This window comes from Oncorhynchus masou, chromosome 24 (genome assembly GCF_036934945.1).
Source record: "Oncorhynchus masou masou isolate Uvic2021 chromosome 24, UVic_Omas_1.1, whole genome shotgun sequence".
Taxonomy (NCBI): Eukaryota; Metazoa; Chordata; class Actinopteri; order Salmoniformes; family Salmonidae; genus Oncorhynchus; species Oncorhynchus masou.
The window spans coordinates 53,823,359-53,842,436 of record NC_088235.1 but is presented as its reverse complement, the minus strand read 5'-3'; the positions used below and the strand labels follow the sequence as shown (position 1 = coordinate 53,842,436).

The 19,078-nt window shown below is 41.7% G+C and overlaps 2 protein-coding genes across 4 annotated transcripts in view; one reads left to right on the top strand and one right to left on the bottom strand.

Annotated features, from left to right (window-relative positions):
* LOC135512329 (apoptosis-stimulating of p53 protein 2-like) overlaps positions 1-7,531 on the top strand; it is a 60,209-nt gene extending 52,678 nt beyond the window's left edge. For all 3 annotated transcript variants that reach the window (XM_064934253.1, XM_064934251.1, XM_064934250.1), the window contains 6 exons: positions 1,598-2,436; positions 4,289-4,426; positions 4,745-4,878; positions 5,075-5,241; positions 5,409-5,608; positions 5,739-7,531. In XM_064934253.1, coding sequence (XP_064790325.1) covers positions 1,598-2,436; positions 4,289-4,426; positions 4,745-4,878; positions 5,075-5,241; positions 5,409-5,608; positions 5,739-5,780 — 1,520 coding nt within the window. In that variant the 3' untranslated portion in view covers positions 5,781-7,531. The remainder of the gene's footprint in view (positions 1-1,597; positions 2,437-4,288; positions 4,427-4,744; positions 4,879-5,074; positions 5,242-5,408; positions 5,609-5,738) is intronic.
* Positions 7,532-13,890: 6,359 nt separating this feature from the next.
* On the bottom strand, positions 13,891-18,727 carry LOC135511637 (zinc finger protein 135-like). Its single transcript, XM_064933122.1, has 2 exons — positions 18,113-18,727; positions 13,891-15,841 (listed from the first exon to the last, which is right to left on the bottom strand). The coding sequence occupies exons 1-2, from the start codon at positions 18,486-18,488 to the stop codon at positions 14,892-14,894; spliced, it is 1,326 nt and encodes a 441-aa protein (XP_064789194.1). The 5' UTR covers positions 18,489-18,727; the 3' UTR covers positions 13,891-14,891.
* Between the last annotated feature and the right edge of the window lie 351 nt (positions 18,728-19,078).

The window sequence follows — 19,078 nt, the reverse complement described above, 5'->3', positions numbered from 1 at the left end:
CTCCGGGCACACGTTTCATCCAAACGTGAAAATGCTGCCCCCTATCCCAAACAGGTTAATGCAGGGCCAACAGACAGGTCTATGAAGGCCATTTACAATGGCAGCTTTTGTTCCCACCATTTCTGTTGTTAGCACCATTTCTGTTGTTAGCATGCTGTGATGATCATATCTGCAGTTCCACTGGATGGGCGGAAGCTACACTGCGATTCTGGGAGTACTTCATCAGACTGGCCTAGCAGTCGGTTGGCAAGGACATGTGCAACTACTTTGCATGTGGTTGACAGGAGTGAGATGCCTCTGTAGTTCCCAAACTCTGCCTTGTCTCCCTTTTTGAAGATGGTCACTATCAGAGCATCCATGAGCTCTTGGGGTAGTTTTTCCTTGTCCCTGATCTTCAGGAGCAGGGCATGTATGTGGTGGGGTGCTAAAAATACAAGAAAGCCCATTGGGCCTCTGTTACCAGTATGCTAACAATTATCACAAACTAATAGCAAAATCACATGCACGCTGTTAGCTAAATGCTAACGAGTGAAAATGAACAAACTTATTGCAAAAATGGGTAAATCCAGTTCATAAAGTTATACAAGCATAGCTAGTAGCTACCTAATGTCATTTTTGTGAGTGTGGATAGACATTTACAAGTGAAAGTGAATAAGACACATTCTGCAATTGAACAAAGTAGTGATGCATGCTTTTCTGAAGGAAAAGCAGCATGAGTACAGAGGGGAGAAGAACAGAGGAGGAAAAAGATGCTAGTACAGTGGTCACCAAACGGTTAATCGCTATCAACTGGTTAATCTTCAAGTCACTCCTCGTCGATCAATAAACATTTCTGTAGAAAAGCCAATGATGAAGGCGTAAAGGCTTGTGCTCTTTTTGCCGTGTTGTTCGTGTTGCGCTGTTGGCAGTAGGTGCACTTGTTTCAGAAGACCTGCGCACCAGGTAGGCAAAGTGTCCCCATTTTGATGCATTTCATTTGTCTGAAAAGATTCACTCCACCGACCCGGCAGACTGGGACATCTGTGGCTAAATTGAGCTCAAATCACGACTTCCGCCACAGCAACGTTTGATACTGGCATATGTGACATTTCATAACTTTTATAACCATGACCAGAGAGAAACTGTCAAAGAATACAGCAGAGCTGCTGTTTTTATTAGTGAGTTCATGTCTAAGTTTTTCAATTTTGCAGTCAGAATGACTGCTCATTAGCTTGAAGGGGGTCCAGCGGTGCTTCTGTTAATGTCGGGTGACTGATACAAGGGCAGCAACAACATGGTCCTTAACAGATAGGGGCTGGGTCCAATTTGCTCAAGAGGCAACATACAACTATGGCTTTCCTGTAAAACAACACATTTCACTACACCTGTGTGTGTGACAATAAAACATATATTTTTAATTTTTTTAATTATTTTATATACTGCCTGGATGATATTCTTAAAAGCTGATTCAAATGTTACATGTTCTCCAACTCTGGTCCTGGTGTGTCATTGTTTATTAGCAGGAAAAAAGGTTGTCTCTTTGTTGTATTCATAAAGCTTGCTTTAAATCCTAACCGATTCTCTCTGTTTATTTCTGTGTCTCTCTCTGTGTGTGAAGTGTACGGTAAGCCCGTGATCCCCAGCGGAGGCCCCCAGCACCCAGAGAACCCTTACTGCGAGCAGCGACACTCCCCAGACCAGCACTCTGAGGTGGACCACGGGGCCCCCCATGTCCCCCCTACCGAGGGCCAGCAGGGGGAGACAGAGCGCACCCCTCGTCCCCTCAGCCCCACCAAGCTGCTGCCCTTCATCTCCAACCCTTACCGCCACCAGAGCGACGGGGACCTGGAGGCCCTCAGGAAGAAGCTGTACAACGCCCCACGGCCCTTGAAGAAACGCAGCTCTATCACAGAGCCCGAGGGCCCCGCGGGGCCCAACATCCAGAAACTGCTATACCAGAAGACCACACTGGCTGCTATGGAGACCATCCTCACCACACCCACCACACCCGAGGCTGTGAAGGTGGAGGGAGGTGCAGGGCCTGGTGTTCCAGGGGCCCAGATTGGTGGGGATAGCAGCCAACCGGAGAGTGTAACACTTGAGGCTTGTGAAGTCCTGCCCCCTTCCCCTAACCCCCTTCCCCCACTCCCCGCAGAGCACACTCCCCCACCAGCCATCCCAAAGAAAGACCGAGAGGAGTTCACTCCGCCTCCCCATCCGGCCCATCCTGCACCGCGACCTGACCAGCCCCTGCTCCCCGCACCGCCCCCTGTTGCTGCTGTTGGCATGGAGGAGCCCAGCCCACCCAGCCTGACCCCTCCTCCAGAGAGTTTCACGGAGGAGTTCCCCCCCTACCCCCCACCACCCTACCCCAGCGGGACTGGACAGGAGAGCTTGGGGGAGGACACTCTCAGCATGCAGGCACCAGAGGTCACCGGACAGGTCACATTGCCACCTGTAAGAAACCTAAGTTACACTGTTGTTTTAATGATGATGATACATTTCATTTTAAGTGGCTACCATGACATTCATAAACATCAGCTCGCAATCAGACACATTTAACACCAGTAGCAGATCAAACACATCCACTCTACGTCTTAAGTCATAGCATGTATGAACAGTAGCCGACTGTACTCTACAGTACTATATGTGCCTCATGTTGTTAGTCTCATGGTCGGATCATGGGTTGTTCTGACTGTTCAGATCATACAGTACATGTTCACCCTCCACCCTCTCATTGGTTATATGAGCACATTAATCCTGATCGAGTGCAGTAGGAAGTGGAACCTATTCAATCTTCGCCCGTCCAAGGGTGACAATGAAATGAGCTTTGGTTATTTTCTAGCCCTGTAAGTAAACAACAAGCTGCATTCCATTGTTGATCCCATCTAAGCTGGTTTATCAGTGGGGTCCTACTAGGGCTGGGTGATATGGCCAAAATATCATATCACAGTATTTAAATTAAAAAAATGGACGGTATGACTATTTGACGTTTTTGAATAACAAAAGTTCTAAATTTGCTTTATGAGTAGTGCGATTGCGATTTACAAGGCTCGTCGCTTTACAAGGCTCATCGCACTCTAGCGACTCCTTGTGGTGGCCCGGGCACCTACAGGCTGACCTTGGTCGTCAGTTGAACAGTGTTTCCTCCGACACATTGGTGCAGCCGGCATCCGGGTTAAGCGAGCAGGTGTTAAGAGCTGTGGTTTGGCAGTTCATGTTTCAGAGGACGTATGACTCGACCTTCACCTCCTGAGCCCATTGGGGAGTTGCAGCGATGAGACAAGATAAAAATTGGAGAGAAAAATGCAATGAGTTCTAAAAAAGAAAATACTAACTAGCTGTTTGCAGATGTAAGAAACACAAACTAATAGTGTAATTATACAACACTTGTGGATTTATATTAAAAAGCAAAGTGAAACAGCATCGTTGTCATCAACATTGTTGCATGTGCTGCATTGACCATGCAGACTGAACTCAAGTGTCTCATGGTTGAGGAACAACAAATGTTCTCCTTGAGTGACGGGACAAGGCTAGGTCTGTGTGAAAAGCGACATGGAGAGAGAGAGTGTAGAGAGATGACTCAAGTAGTGAAGTAAACTATAAAAATTTACGTTACACACAACGTACCACATTTAAACAAACATTCAAATACCGTTATAGAAGGTAAAATAAAAACCCAAACCTGTCTGTGCATCACTACCTGTAAATTGTAAAAATACGGTATACTACCCAGTAATAGGTCCTACCCTAGGAGTGTTGATGAATGGTCTGATCCATTTTTGCCTCCCAGTCCCTGCTCTCTTCCACTGAACTCAATGGGCCCCTGTTAGACCCAAAAAGGGCCCTTTCTTTCATGGTGCCAGTAATGACCATAATCTGGTTGAGTAATAATCAGGTTGCTTAGTGAAACCAGTTGTTTTTTTCACTGATTTGGTCCCCTCACAATAAGCTCAGTACTGAGCTAGGAGCTGAAGGAACAGGTCACTCATACCTTTTCTCTCTTTCAAGCCAGGGTATTCACATTCAATGGATACTCTGGATGCTCTATCGAATCGTTTTTGCAACGTGTTTATTATTCTTTAGCATGGTGTTGCATTGTGGGCCATTCATATGAACTGAGCATTGATTTGGAATGTGGCTCAAGGACCTCCATATATCATCTCTCTAACCGTTTGAGCACAGATGGGATCGGGCACTAGCTAAAATCCGCAGACACTTCCTTGTGTGTGTGTGTCAGTGGCTGTGGGACTTCATCAAGACATGACATTGTTTGAAAAGTGTAGTCACCTCCGTGTGTCTGTATTAGGGGAAGAGGACCAACCTACGTAAGACTGGCTCAGAAAGGATTGACCACGGTATGAGGGTGAAGTTTAACCCCCTGGCCCTGCTCCTGGACTCCTCTCTGGAGGGAGAGTTTGACCTGGTCCAGAGGATCATCTATGAGGTAAGACTATGTCTGTATACTGTATATTGTTCCCTAAAGTGGCTCTCTATTAAGGTATTTTGTAAGCAAAGATTTTAATAGACGAACAGTGCTTACAAGTGCTTTTTAACAGGCTTGTATGTAGTGAAGGAACATGTGTAAAGTTGTTTTTGTAATAGCAGGTAGAATGGCAGCTGGTAAACCATCCCTCTCAAAGTGAAGTACTGTAGTCTTAATGTTTGTTTTGTAGTCTTCGCTGATTATACTTTTTAAGTGGGTGTAAAATATTCTGTGTGTAAAGCGAGTTGTGAAATTGTATCCACCTCTCTCCCCTCTCAGGTGGAGGACCCTAGTCTGCCAAATGATGAGGGGATCACAGCCCTCCACAACGCAGTCTGTGCTGGACACACGGAGATCGTCAAGTTCTTGGTGCAGTTTGGTGTCAACGTCAACGCAGCCGACAGTGATGGATGGTGGGTGGACCCTATACTACCAACCCCTCTGATTGTGATTCTTACTGCAGTCAGTGATAGGAGTGTTGTAAACTGCAGTCCAGCTTGAACTCTTACTTGAAAGTATTTTGGAATATATATATATATATTTTTTCTCTTAATATCACACTCCTTTTTCCTCCATTTCTCTTTCTTCTTTTCCCTCGTTCTCTCTCAGGACTCCGCTGCACTGCGCGGCCTCCTGTAATAACGTGCAGGTGTGTAAGTTCCTGGTTGAGTCCGGAGCAGCGGTGTTTGCTATGACCTACAGCGACATGCAGACGGCAGCAGATAAGTGTGAGGAGATGGAGGAGGGATATACCCAGTGCTCCCAGTTCCTCTACGGTTAGTAGCTCAACATATCTACTGATCCTATAGCCTTGAGTGTTATGTCTGGGGAAAGTTTGTGTGTATGCGTGCATATATCTCTGTGTGTGTGTATGCTTTGTACATTTTTGTATGAGTGTGTGTGTTCTTGCTCTGCTAAACCCTCTTTCTCCTCTTTCCTCCAGGAGTGCAGGAGAAGATGGGCATTATGAACAGGGCCGTAGTCTACGGCCTGTGGGACTACTCCAATGACAATTCTGATGAGCTGGCGTTCCGCGAGGGGGACTGCATGACCATCGTTCGCCGGGAGGACGAGGACGAGATCGAGTGGTGGTGGGCGCGCATGGGCGACACCGAGGGGTACATCCCTCGGAACCTTCTGGGGGTGAGTCCCAGTGTCACAACTGAGTTTCCTCAAGTTAAACCTTACTGAATAACTTTGCATTAAGAGGTTCATTATTGTTTGATAATGTTCCAATGTATCTAATGAGCAGTATGTGTATCTTTCTCAACAGCTTTACCCAAGAATCAAGCCCAGACAGAGAAGCCTGGCTTAGACCGGCTCATCCTGAACTGGACACGGTCTGCATCTTAGGCTATGTTTACATAGGCAGCCCAATTCTAATATTTTTTTCCACTAATTGGTCTTTTGACCCAATCACATCAGATCTTTTCACATCAGAACTTTTTCAGAGCTGATCTGATTGGTCAAAAAAACAAATGGTGAAGACAAGAAATGCCTGTCTAAATGCAACCTAATTGGTCCACAGTAGCTTTCTCTCCTCGTCTTTCTCTGCTTCATCTGCTCTAACCTGTCATGTCACGATGGGTACTAGTAATATGTTAGAAGGTTCCAGGGTAATTTGATCTCACTTTGCCAGCTCTTTCACATCAGTGAGGATGGATGAAATGAGGCAAGGGAAGGGAGCCAGTCGAGACGATTGAGACAACAATTGATATAGAGATCCATGCAGGCTTTAACAGGACTTTACAAGGACAGGCCAACAATCACATGAAGAAGCGTTGAAAGACCAAACCACTTGAAGGATTTTAAACTGACCTATGAACACTACTTGTCAGGCGGGCCTATAACCACTGACTCTATGGCCCGACTGTGGCACTTTTATATACCAGCAGAAGAGGTTTTCCACGTGTATTTTTCAGACCACTATGTGTGTATAAGGCACTAAAGGCATTATGTTTCTCTACATGTTCGTCATATTATTTTTAGATCAGATTTAAGTATCTGCAGTTATATTGATCGGAACTCTGGGGATAAATGGAACAAACAGTATTTTTATGTAGAAAGGTGATTTTTACAATTCTAAATAGTCTTTCAAACTGTGTTTTCTTCTGGGTTATTATTTAATTTTAACCCTGTTAGAAAGAGCTGGAGCTGAAGAGAGTATTAGGTGAGTGAATGAATGAGTGTAATGTTTGGTGATGCGTGACATTCTGTCTGAACAGTTATTCTGTTACCTCGACAATCCCTGTGGGGGCTCGGTCTGCTTGTCATTTCCTGTTTTTAGTGGCCGTGTCCCTCTGTGTAACTAAAATGTTTAACCCATGTTTCAGCATTGACCCTACTGTATTGGCAAGAGTTAATGTGTGTGTGTGGCACTATTACCACTGTTCAGCTTATCAAATTGGGGGGGGAGGAGGGAATGTATAATGCTAATGGTTGGCAAAATTTAGCCTATGCCACTGTTGATTTAGCAATTGCTACTGACTCTTGTTCTTTTATGATGCCAATATAGCCTGTGATATGATTTCTATGTGAGCAGATAAGCATCGCTCATTATGTTTCTCTACACTGGCTTTATGGTTGAGATATAACAAACCTAATTGTACTGCGGTTGTGCTATTGTCACAATGAGCATTCCTCTGAAACTAACTCACTTGTCGAATCCATGTTTTCTGTTGCTGAAATGATGTCCACACAATTCATTTGGACCATTTAACCATGTAGGAAGGATGAGACTAAACTTCAAGAGACATTTTTACACCTGTTATACCTGTGTAGCTTTTGATTGAAGAGTAAGAGATGGCAAAAGATTCATGGTTACAATGGCAGACAAGGATGTCTTTCCTTAAAATCTCTCAAGCAGGTTTAATTGAATGAAAACTCGGTTAATCTGCTCATTCATAGTAAGGAATTCTGCATCAACTCGCCTCCACCCTTCTCACTGTCTTACTCAACAGATGTATTTATTTTTGTTACCTTATTATCATTTGTTTTTGTCTCGTCAAAACTATAACCTCACGTGGAGAATTGTAAACATTTACAATAAAATACTTTGCAAACTAATGGCTGTGACTGTGTCTTCTAGACCTGGGGCCATATGTATCAGGCGTCTCAGAGTAGGAGTGCTGTTTAGGATACATTTAGTCTTTTAAATCACCATGAACAAGATTACATGGAGGGGGGGGGGGGGGGGCTGATCAGCACTGCTCCTCTGAGATGCTCGGTGCATACGGTCCCAGAAAGTTGTGTGCTACCATTAGAATGATTCTATCCTCTTTTTGTGAGATGAAATAGTGCTCTGCATTCTTACAAATATGTAAGTATCTTAATCGCCTGTGAATTTGTTTCAGGTAAGTCTATTGTTATTAAGTCTATTCTATTTTTGGTCAGTTAAGTTTTTCAGAAAATCAAAAATAACAATCTGCCTTTGTCTAGAATACCTCTTCACTGGTAACAATTAAGCCAGCAGAGCCTGCGCAATGAAAAAGAACATTTCTGCACCTTACACTTTCACCTTAACCCTACCCTTTCAATTATTCTTATTATTATCATTATATATACCAGTCCTCCCAGATCAGTAACCCCAAAATACGTAGGTACTAGGGACTGAAATGGAACTGGGCCTGGGTTTGTCATTTCGAGGGACTTCACTCTCTGTTAAGCTGCTGCCACCTGCTGGAGAGAACGAGACCACCTGAATGAGACATGAGTCCCCCTAAAATCGAACATAGTCAACTGGGGGGGTAGACAGCGTTCTGGTGTCCCAACATTTCTTTCTACATAAAACGGTAATTTTGTCAGCAAGACTCATCAATTCATTCAGGCTGCAGGAGTATAGACCGAATGACAATGGCTGAATGTCATTCCCGGTAATACCAGGCTCATACATAAAGCATCCTCCAATCAGGCTGCATAGGCATATTTTTCCTCCTTAGCTAGCTTTAATGGCGAGACGCTGAAAAAAAATATATATACCAAATATATGTACTGTCTTAGTAAAACAATTTCCACCGCCATTTTTGGATTTTCAGACAATTTAGGATGTTGAACATCCTTGCGTATGTATGAACCGGTCCATGGGAGGTATGATGTATTAACAGGGATGCACATCAATTCTAGACGATGGGACGATTATGAGAAGATTTAAATCGGTATGCCGCAAAGCCGGGAGAAGAGGAATATTGGAAAGGGACATGAAAAGGTGGATTTCGGAAGAGGAGGAAGAAGTGGTCGAGGAAAATTTAGGAAAGCAGAAGTTGAATCTGAATTTGATGAAAATGACGATAAAAAGGGAGATGGTGTGTCGAAGAAGACTGGGGTCAAGTACAGACAGCTCTGGATGTGAAATGAAAGTGAATGAGGGAGATTTAATTACACTTTGGATGGTGTATCAATACTACAAATCACTACAAAGATATATGCGTCTTCCTAATTCAGTTGCCGGAGTGACTTTTAAACAGTTACAGTTTAATGGCAGTGATAAGAGAAAACGGAGAATGGATCAACAACATTGTCATTACTCCACAATACTAACCTAATTGACAGATTTATAAAATGGAAGCCTGCACAGAATAAAAAATATTCCAAAACATGCATCCTGTTTGCAACAAGGCACTAAAGTAATACTGCAAAAAATGTGACAAAGCAATTAACTTTTTGTCCTGAATATTAAGTGTTATATTTGGGGCAAATCCTATAAAACACATTACTGAGTACCACTCTTCATACTTTCAAGCATAGTGGGTGCTGCATATTGTTGTGGGTATGCTTGTAATTGTTAAGGACTGAGGAGTTTTTCAGGATAAAAATAAACTGAATGGAGCTAACCACAAGCAAAATACTAGAGGATAACCTGGTTCAGTCTGCTTTCAACCAGACACTAGGAGAGGAATTCACCTTTCAACAGGACAAAAACATCGAACAAAAGGCTAAATCTACACTGGAGTTGCTTACCAAGAAGACAGTGAATGTTTGTCAGTGGCCAAGTTACACTAAATCTACTTGAAAATCTATGTCAAGACCTGAAAATGGTTGTCTAGCAATGAACAACATACAATTTGACAGAGCTTTGAAGAATTTTGAAAATAATAATTTGCAAATGTTGCACAATCCAGGTGTGGAAAACTCTTAGAAACATACCCAGAAAGACTCACAGCTGTAATCGCTGCCAAAGTATTGAGTAAGGGGTATGAATATTTATATAAATTAGATATTTCTGCATTTCATGGTCAATAAATTAACAAACATGTCTAAAAACATGTTTTCACTTTGAGGTATTGTGTGTAGATGTATAAGAAAAAAACAATTTAATCAGTTTTGAGTTCAGCCTGTAGCAACAAAATGTGGAATAGGTCAAGGGGTATGAATACTTTCTGAAGGCACAGTATATAGACAATTTCACGGTACCAGAGTAATGCTGAGACTCAAGTCATGGGTCCTTGATCTGTACTATACAGAAATGCATAATTATGAATGCCCTTCTCTTCATGGTGATGTGTCCTGAATAGGTACACAAATGTAGAACAATGTAATATCCTCCTTTTGCATGTTTAGGTATTATTCTACACACTGGCTATTACTGTAATAACAGGACCAAATCTGTACCAATCATAGACACCTATGTTTCACAAGTTTGGACATCACAGCAAAGTACATTAGAGTTCAGTAAAATAGAGTAGGATATTTGATTTAATCTTTATTTTGACAAGTAGTCATGCTGAGACCAAGGTCTCTTTTACAATACAGAACAGTAGAGAAAAGTACAGTCGTGCACAGTAGAGTACAGTACAGTGAAGAGTATAGTTCAGTACAGACGAGTAGAGTATATTACATCATACTGCACTCTACTCATGTGTGCTCGAGTCTTCTGTACTTAACTACTTTTTACTGAATTGTACTCTACTGTACTGTACTGTAACTGTGGTTTGTGACTATTTGTGGTTTGTGAATACCTGTTGCATCCAATTCAGTTGCAGTCATTCTGTTACAGAGTTTTCGGTCACCCTGCTACCAATTTTGTACCAGAATGACACGTTTGAATCACTTAATAATTCATAAACAAAATTGTTAGCAGTAAAAACACGAACAAATTCGATGGACTATCTTTACTTGTTACTTCTGTGAAATCCTCCCTCATGAGGGACATAAATTAGAGAATATCTTAAAGATATGTGGGTTTTTGGTAACAAGACACTACGCAATATTTCTTAAACTTACATAAGGCAAATCATTGATGCAAAATTAAATATAAATGTTGATATTAGTTGGCAGGGGCCTTTACTTCAAAATGTTTTGAGGCATTTCTAATACCCTCCAAAATATAGACTCTTCGCTTTCATTTGGCACAAAATTTGATATGCTCCTATAAACTTCACGTTGGTGCTCATGGGTCCTTTTACATGGAAATCACCATAAAATAAACATTGATTAGTGGCTAACACAAAAATATTGCATTTATTTATATTCAGATAAAAATACTCCAGTATTCAAATCCTTTTTTACAATCAGCACAAGTTTTCTCTGACATAGAGGAATAATAACGATGGGAATATTCATGAGTTAGTGAATGTTTTTCATGTAAACTTTTCAATGTTATCAGAACAAATCAAATCGAATTGAATTGGTCACATACACATGGTTAGCAGATGTTATTGTGAGTGTAGCAAAATGCTTGTGCTTCTAGTTCAGACAGTGTAGTAATATCTAACAGTAATTGAACAATTCTCCAACACTACCTAATACACACAAATCTAAGTAAAGGGATGGAATAAGAATATATACATATAAATATATGGATGAGCGATGACCGAGCGGCATAGGCAAAATGCAATTGATGGTATAAAATACCCTATATACATATGAGATGAGTAATGCAAGATGTGTAAACATTATTCAATTGGCATTATTAAAGCGACTAATTTATTTATTTATTAAAGTGGCCAATGATTTCAAGTCTGTTTGTAGGCAGCAGCTTCTACTGTGCTAGTGATGGCTGTTTAACAGTCTGATGGCCTTGAGATAGAAGCCGTTTTTCAATCTCTCGGTCTCAGCTTTTATGCACCTGTACTGACCTCGCCTTCTGGATGGCAGCAGGGTGAACAGGCAGTGGCTCGGGTGGTTGTTGTCCTTGATGATCTTTTTGGCCTTTCTGACATTGGGTGCTGTAGGTGTCCTGGAGGGCAGCACTCCACCAATCAATCAGGCCTTCATGGTAGAATGGCCAGACGGTAGCCACTCCTCAGTAAAAGGCACATGACACTCGCTTGGAGTTTGCCAAAAGGCACCTAAGGACTCTCAGACAATGAGAAACAAGATTCTCTGGTCTGATGAAACCAATATTGAACTATTTGGCCTGAATTCGAAGCATCACGTCTGGAAGAAACCTGGCACCATCCCTCCGATGAAGCATGGTGGTGGCAACATCATGCTGTGGAGATGTTTTTCAGCGGCAAGGACTGGGAGACTAGTCAGAATCGAGGGAAAGATGAACGGAGCAAAGTACAGAGAAAGCATTGATGAAAACCTGTTCCAGAGTGCTCAGGACTGGGGCGAAGGTTCACCCAACTACAGTAGAACAACCCTAAGCACACAGCCAAGACAACGCAGGAGTTGCTTCGGGACAAGTCTCTGAATGGCCTTGAGTGGCCGAGCCAGAGCCCGGATTTGAACCCGATCGAAATCTCTGGAGAGACCTGAAAATAGCTTTGCCATGACACTCCCCATCCAACCTGACAGAGCTTTAGAGGATCTTCAGAGAAGAATGTGAGAAACTCCCTAAATACATGTATGTTAAGTAGACTCGAGGCTGTAATTGCTGCCAAAGGTGATTCAACAAAGTAAAGGGTCTGAATACTTATGTAAATGTGATAATTCAGTGTTATTGACTTTCAGAACATTTGATAAAATAAAACATTTTCTTTATCATCATGGGGTTTTGTGTGTAGATTGATGAGGAAATAAAACCAAAAATATATTTTAGAATATTACTAACATAACAAAATCTGTAAAAAGAAATGTGGTCTGAATAGTTTCCGAATGCATAGTATAATACCGCTTGGTATGGCCACTGCACCACTCTCGATGGCAAGGTACTACAGAGGGTGGTGTGGATGGTCCAGTATTTCACTGGGGGCGAGCTCCATGCCATCCAGGACCTCTATACCAGACGGTGTCAAAGATCCCAGCCACCTAAGCCATAGACTGTTCACTGCTACCATACAGCAAGGGGAACCAGAGTGTAAAGTCTGGCACAAAGAGCCACCTGAACAGCTTCTAACCCCAAGCCATAAGACTACTGAACAGTTCATGAAATAGCTACCCGGACTATTTGCGTTGACCCTTTTTTGCACTAACTCTCTTACACCGACTTTATTCACACACTCACTGGAATGACACAGTCCATTGAAACTCAATAAAATAAGATCGCGGGAGGCCGTTCGAACTGACATTCAAACTGACATACTCCATATTTAGTTCATGTTTAAAAATAAATAAAATACAGCTGCATTTTTAAGTCTGCTTTATACAATTTGATTTCATGTGACGTCAACAAAAGCACAATTTCTAGTAAAGTCATGCCGTATAAAACCAAATTCAAAACAGATGTGATAGAAACAGGGAGTGTTGGTACAATTTCATAAATGCCGATGGACAACTTGTTCGTTCAACTTGGTGGGAATTTTTGTGTCTGTAAAATGAACTACGGAACAATTCTGGTGAAAAGACTTTTATGCACAAATATTGATAGAATAACCATCATGTCGAAGCAAAGTTCGGAGTGTGGTGTCAGGAAAATAACCTCACACTCAACGTCAACAAAACTAAGGAGATGATTGTGGACTTCAGGAAACAGCAGAGGGAACACCCCCCTATCCACATCGATGAGAGAGTAGCAAGTTTTAAGTTCCTCGGCATACACATCACAGACAAACTGAATTGGTCCACTCACACAGACAGCATCGTGAAGAAGGCGCAGCAGCGCCTCTTCAACCTCAGGAGGCTGAAAAAATTTGGCTTGTCACCAAAAGCACTCACAAACTTCTACAGAGGCACAATCGAGAGCATCCTGGCGGGCTGTATCACCGCCTGGTACGGCAACTGCTCCGCCCTCAACCGTAAGGCTCTCCAGAGGGTAGTGAGGTCTGCACAACGCATCACCGGGGGCAAACTACCTGCCCTCCAGGACACCTACACCACCCGATGTTACAGGAAGGCCATAAAGATCATCAAGGACATCAACCACCCGAGCCACTGCCTGTTCACCCCGCTATCATCCAGAAGACGAGGTCAGTACAGGTGCATCAAAGCTGGGACCGAGAGACTGAAAAACAGCTTCTATCTCAAGGCCATCAGACTGTTAAACAGCCACCACTAACATTGAGTGGCTGCTGCCAACACACTGACACTGACTCAACTCCAGCCACTTTAATAATGGGAATTGATGGGAAATGATGTAAATATATCACTAGCCACTTTAAACAATGCTACCTTATATAATGTTACTTACCCTACATTATTCATTTCATATGCATACGTATATACTGTACTCTATATCATCGACTGCATCCTTATGTAATACATGTATCACTAGCCACTTTAACTATGCCACTTTTTTTACGTACTCATCTCATATGTATATACTGTACTCGATACCATCTACTGTATCTTGCCTATGCTGCTCTTTACCATCACTCATTCATATATCCTTATGTACATATTCTTTATCCCCTTACACTGTGTATAAGACAGTAGTTTAGGAATTGTTAGTTAGATTACTTGTTGATTATTACTGCATTGTCGGAACTAGAAGAACAAGCATTTCGCTACACTCGCATTAACATCTGCTAACCATGTGTATGTGACAAATACAATTTGATTTGATTTGATGTTGAAGTGACATGATGATATGTTGTGTGGTCCTCCCATTACGACTTCAAAAAGCATGCAATTTATTAGGCTACACATGAAATAAGTTATGATTGAATTCCCATGGTGGTGAAAGTGCACGGTGATGAGCTTGATGCTGTCCAATAAATATTGAGTGTCTTAATTTGTATGCTGGCGACATGATGATCAGTGCTTGGCTGCCGATTGACAAATACAAATGATCTTGAGATAGAGATAAAAATGGGATGGAAACATTAACTTTTTTTATTTATTTGGTAGGCCTAAATTAAAAGTTATACGACTTAGTGCCCTCTATTGTGCACTATGTCATCACGTATAGCTTTTTATTTGCAACAAGTCAGTTTGAAGAAAATGCACCTCTGTTGGGAAAATGTGAATATTTTCATGCATATTTTTGAATATTCGCATGAAAATCTGTCACAAATTGGATGGAAACCTAGCTACTGGGAGCATTGATACATTTTCTCTCTAGTGTGGATTATTTTATGTGATTGCAGTTGCTTTAAACAGGTACATTTCAATCCACAAGAGGAGCAGTTGAAATAGGTTTCTCGCTTGTGTGTCTTTGCTCATGTTGTTTCAGTTTCCCTAACTTCTTAAAACTCTTTTCACAATGAAAACAGTGGAATGGCTTCTCTACTGAGTGTATCCGTTCATGTTTTTTCAGGTTACTTGATGTGGAGAAGTGATTTCCACACTGGGAACAATGGTAAGGCTTTTCTCCTGTGTGTGTCCTCTTATGTGACTTCAGGTACCCTGCTTGGGTAAAACCCTTTCCACACTGAGAGCAATGGAAAGGCTTCTCTCCTGTGTGTATTCTCTTATGATCTTTTAGGTTCCCTAACTGGGTAAAACTCTTTCCACACTGGGAGCATTGGTAGGGCTTCTCTCCTGAGTGTATTCTCTCGTGTTTTTTCAGGCTCCCTAACCGGGTAAAACTCTTACCACACTGAGAGCATTGGTAGGGTTTCTCTCCTGAGTGTATTCTTTTATGTTCTTCCAGATGCCCTAACCGGGTAAAACCATTTCCACATTGGGAGCATTGGTAGGGCTTTTCACATGAGTGTATTCTTTTATGTTCTTCTAGATGCTCTAACCAGCTAAAACTCTTTACACACTCAGCACATTGATAGGGCTTTTCTCCTGTGTGTATTCTCTCATGTTTTTTCAGGCTCCCTAACCGGGTAAAACTCTTTCCACACTGGGAGCATTGGAAAGGCTTCTCTCCTGAGTGCGTTCTCTCGTGTGATTTCAGGGACCCTGATGAGGAAAATCTCTTTTCACATTGGGAGCAGTGGTAAGGCTTCTCCCCTGTGTGCATTCTCTTATGTTCTTTCAGGTGCCCTAACTGGATAAATCTCATTCCACACTGAAAGCAGTGATGTGGTCTTGCTGGTTTGGACGTCTCCGGGTCTGGTTCCTCTGAGGGACTCATCCCACTTTCAGAGTAAGAGCCTGGTCTCTCCCCTGCCAAAGTAAAACAGAGTATTTAGTTAAACAGAGGGTCATTCCATGTCATTTCAGCAAGCCATGTCGTCCACCATCTCAGATTGTTTCTGTGGTTAGAAACAAATAAGTTTAGCATTCTTGAAACATATTTTTTTTAAATATAACTTGATCTCTGTGAAATGAGCCAAAGTTATTGTTTTTTTTTACCCAAAGTTGCAAAGAAAATGTGATGATCCATTTAATTAACACAAGAGACAAGCAAAATTGATAAAAGGGTGTGGTGGCAGTAGAAGGAACAGTGGCGTCTAGTGTGCAAAACATGGTACTTTCAAACATATTTACGGTAAAGAATGCAAGCAACTTCAAAGGCTAATTTCTCAGAACAGAGGGAAAAACATCACCAGATTCACAGGGGATACATTACGAAGGTTGAAAAAGCAATACTTCAAGCTGCAGCTCCATACTACTTGTCAGAGATAGAGAAATTATACTGTATACTGGTTGTTGGGGGAGGGCTATTGATAATTTTATTGGATTCCTCATGTCTTACTCATTGTCCAAATCAGATGTTAGCTACTATATTTATTTAAGATTATAAGATAAGAATCACATAAATTAATATGTCCAATTTGTGTGGAATCAATTTGGGTGCAATCAATTAGCTGATCGTGGACTTTAGGAAAAAGCAGAGGGAGCACGCCTCTATCCACATCGACAGAACCGCAGTGGAGAAGGTGAAAAGCTTCAAGTTCCTCGGCATACACATCACTAACAATCTGAAATGGTCCACCCACACAGACATTGTGGTAAAGAAGGCGCAACAGTGCCTCTTCAAACTCAAGAGGCTGAAGAAATTCAGGTTGGCCCCTAAGACCCTCAGAAACTTTTACAGATGCACAATTGAGAGCATCCTGCCGGGCTGTATCACCGCTTGGTACAGCAACTGCACCGCCCATAACCGCAGGGCTCTCCTGAGGGTGGTACGATCTGCACAACACATCACCGGGGGCACATTGCTTGCCCTCTAGGACACCTACAGCACCCAATGTCACAGGCGAAAATATCATCAAGGACATCAACCACCCGGGCCACAGTCTGTTCACCCCGCTATCGTGCAGAAGACGAGGTCAGTACAGGTGCATCAAAGCTGGGACCAAGAGACTGAAAAACAGCTTCTATCTCAAGGCCATCAAACTGTTAAACAGTCATCACTAGCACATTAGAGGCTGCTGCCTATAGGCATAGACTAGAAATCAGTGGCCACTTTAAGGAATGGAACAATAGTCACTTTAATAATGTTTACATATTGCTTTACTCATCTCATATGTATATACTGTATTATATTCAACTGTATTTAGTCAATGCCACTCCAACATTGATTGTCCTAATATTTATATATTTCTTAATTCCATTCTTTTACTTTTAGATTTGTGTATTGTTGTGAATTGTTAGATACTACTGCACTGTTGGAGCTAGGAACACAGGCATTTCGATACACCCACAATAACATCTGCTAAATATGTGTATGTGACCAATAACATTTGATTTGATTCCTCATAGATCATATTATATTTAAATGAAATAAATGGTTTCAGGAATGCTAAACCTGTCTGTTTCTAACTACAGAAACAAATTCAGAACAATCTGAGATGGTGGAGGTCGAAATCCTATTTCTTGTACTTTTTTAAGGTGGAATGACTCCAGAGAAACCAGGGTTGTGTAAACGGAAGCAAACAGACCGAAATGGAGGGGGGGGGGGCAACTACCTGATCTTGTCTAATAAGAAATACTTGTTTTCCTTTTAAGTTGCAAAACGTTTTGCTACGTTGTGCACTAATGAATATGATCCTGAATGAAACATTCATATGATAAACCTGTCTTCCTGTGAGGTTTAATCCAAATCAGATTTCTCAATAATCTGAGGCCAAGTTTTTCACTACGACAAAGACAAACTGCAACAGATGAAAACCAAGTATGGTATTGGCTTTATACTAACACATAGCATGTGTAATATTCTATGAACATTACCCTCGTTTTGGTACATAGAAATTAAACTAGTATGAATAAACAACTATTATATTCATACAGTGTGCAGGAATTCAAATATGATAGCTACCTTTATCATAGAAAGCATAACGTGCTATTTTGTATGTATTTGATACATTGTTATGTTTTGTTGGTGGTCCCCACTCTTTGTAGCTTTAACAAAATAGTACAGTAAAACGTCAGTAGAATGACCCTTTTAAACCACACAGTTAACAACTGCAAAGTTTTTGAGACAGTACTTACTGGTGCTAATCAGATCGCCAGTCTCCTCCTCCAATGTAACAGTAATCTCCCCCTCCTTCACTCCAAAAACGTATTCCTCTTCCTTCACTGCGACAGTCATATCATTCTCTTCCTCTTTAACTCCAAAAACGGCATCCTCATTTTTCTTTTCCTCTTTGTCTTCTTTCACAGTAACGTCCTCCTCTTTCACTTGGAAAGCTTCGTCCTCTTCTTTCACTGCAACGTCTTTCTCTTCTTCTTTCACTGTAACAGACTCACCCTCTACCTCTTTTTGTACGGTGACGGCTTCTTCTTCGTTCTCCACTTTCACGATAGTTTCTTTCTCCATCCAACAGACCTCTTCTTTAGCAGGGGGGTAATACATTAGTGAGCTCATGGTCGATGATGTTAGTTAGCTAGCGACTAGCCTAGTTCTACTTTAACCAGACAGTAAAGTTAGCTGACTAACAACAACAATTGCAATTAAATGGGGCAACTAGTAGATAAGACGGAAATGTTTCAAACACAGTGGCTAATAATCACCGAAAGCGTCTAAAGAGCTCCAATATTTCGGGTATGTTGGTTAGCAAGCTACCGAGATGGTTGACCAGATTTTGTTGTTGTTGAACAATCGTCCCGTCCACTAGATTATACGTCAGACTGGCAGCATCGCCTGAAAGACGCACATTGCCATCTGCTGACTAGAGTGGGTAACGCAGTTGGTAATTTATATGTATTTATTTTCTGACAAAAAGTGTTTCATTAAATAAAATTATTATTTGGAAACGTACAAAATGAAGCATGTGTTAATCAGTCCAGAGTTATGGATGCAACGACGAGAAGAGTAAGACAATTCAGACTATTGAGGTGAACCACGGGAATACCCAGTAGCGGATTATTATTTTTTCATATATTGTAACCTCTGCTTCCAACTCACACTCTCAAACACGTAGATCCCCTGAACGCAGCTCACTCTCCAGATCCCAA